Below are 1585 nucleotides of genomic sequence, written 5' to 3' on the forward strand. Positions count from 1 at the left end.
ACTCGCTTCTGTGAGTTTTGTGCGGTTGTTGTTTGGAGGAAATAACGTGGCTTGCTTCTTGCTTGTTGCTTGCTTGTTGCTTGCTGTTTGGAGATCGACAGGACTGCCCTCCTCCACTGCTCGCTCCACACACCTCCACCTCCCTCCTTCCCTCCACTGAGTGTTTGGTCGGTTCGTTCGTTTACCAGAAGCAGGAGGAGGGCCCGAACGCAGGGCGGGGTGAGGGGAATGAGCAGGCGAACGCAGGGCAGAAGGAAGCAAGGAGAGAGAAGCTGAGGAGCGAGCGAGGAGGGTGCCAGCACACACAATCAAGCCAACAACAACATCAAGAAGGAAAGAAGGAAGGAGCACCAGCGGGCTTGGTTAGGGTTCAAGCATTTCAAACAAACAAGCAAGAGGGCGGACAGGCAAGAGCGACAGTTGCCACGCGGGTGGTGCGGGAAGTGAGGGTGATTGCAGTGGTCGCCATTCTCCCAGCCTCCTCATTCACCAGCACCACAGGACAACAGCCAGGAAGCAGCGGCCATACTCCTGAGACCAACCCCACCATGAAAGCATATGAACGAGAGCAGGCGTTAGCACAGCCATGAGGTAGTCTGCCCGTGGTAGCTCCACCTCCACCACTGCTCTCAATAGTTGTGTTCTGTTACCCGACTGCCTCACCCTCTCGCACCTCCCTCTCCGCTTACTCTCACCGATGCCTTCTCCTTGCCAATGCATGGCCAGCAGAGGAAGCCGCCACAGCAGAGGCCAATGCATGTCTCCCAGTCATACTCGTCCTGCAGCTGGGTTGAAGGGGGTCGGGGGCCACGGCGCGTGGGCACGGCGACCGTCTCAATGCCACCATGCTGAGACGACGTGCCGTCAACCACCTCAGACTCAGACGAATCCAACACCGTCATGGGGTGTTGTTTCGGTTCGTTCGTTCGTATTGGTGTTGTGCTTGTGGGTGACGGAACAAGTGTGGCGATTTTGGCAACGATGCGAGCAGCTTCGCAAGCAGTGTTGTGTGTGTGTGTGTGTGTGTGTGTGTGTGTGTGTGTGTGTGTGTGTGTGTGTGTGTGTGTGTGTCGTTGTGTGTCGTTGTGTGTCGTTGGGTTGTGGTGTCGTGTTGTGTGCACCTATCGGCTTGGCAGCTTTTCAGGCGGTATAATGCGAGGGAAGTAAACTCGCTCAAAGGGTGTCAGCGAGCGAGGTGGAGGGAGGGCTAGGGGCTTGGTAGGTCAATGAATGCCAGTACGAGTAAGTCGATGATGAGGAACACAAGGCAAATAAAAACGGCACACGGAACAGGGGGGAGGCCAACTGTCTCTTTCATGAGTGTGTCACAACCACCTATACGAGCAAGGGAAGCGAGATCGGATACAGTGGGTGGGCTGAAGCAACATGAAGGAAGAGCTTGCTTGTCTGATCAGCCCCATTGGCGCAGCGACACAGTTCGATGGCACCACGCACAAACAAACACGCACACACACACACACACTCACACACACACACACACTCACTCACTCACTCACTCACACACACACACACACACACACACACACACACACACACACACTCACTCACTCACTCACTCACTCTC

The 1585-nt window shown here is 55.4% G+C and overlaps 2 protein-coding genes across 2 annotated transcripts in view; both read right to left on the bottom strand.

The window, feature by feature from the left end:
• PTSG_00972 (uncharacterized protein) overlaps window positions 1–32 on the bottom strand; it is a 2915-nt gene extending 2883 nt beyond the window's left edge. The window contains exon 1 of the mRNA XM_004998387.1: window positions 1–32. This exon is cut by the window's left edge and continues 254 nt beyond it. The gene's annotated coding sequence lies outside the window, so the exon portion shown is untranslated.
• Window positions 33–353: 321 nt separating this feature from the next.
• On the bottom strand, window positions 354–959 carry PTSG_11666 (uncharacterized protein). The gene is made up of 2 exons (XM_004998388.1): window positions 696–959; window positions 354–531 (listed from the first exon to the last, which is right to left on the bottom strand). Exons 1-2 carry the CDS (start codon window positions 900–902, stop codon window positions 487–489), a joined length of 252 nt encoding a protein of 83 aa, XP_004998445.1. The 5' UTR covers window positions 903–959; the 3' UTR covers window positions 354–486.
• Window positions 960–1585: the final 626 nt, after the last annotated feature.

The sequence above is a fragment of the Salpingoeca rosetta genome (assembly GCF_000188695.1).
Source record: "Salpingoeca rosetta unplaced genomic scaffold supercont1.2, whole genome shotgun sequence".
Classification (NCBI taxonomy): domain Eukaryota; class Choanoflagellata; order Craspedida; family Salpingoecidae; genus Salpingoeca; species Salpingoeca rosetta.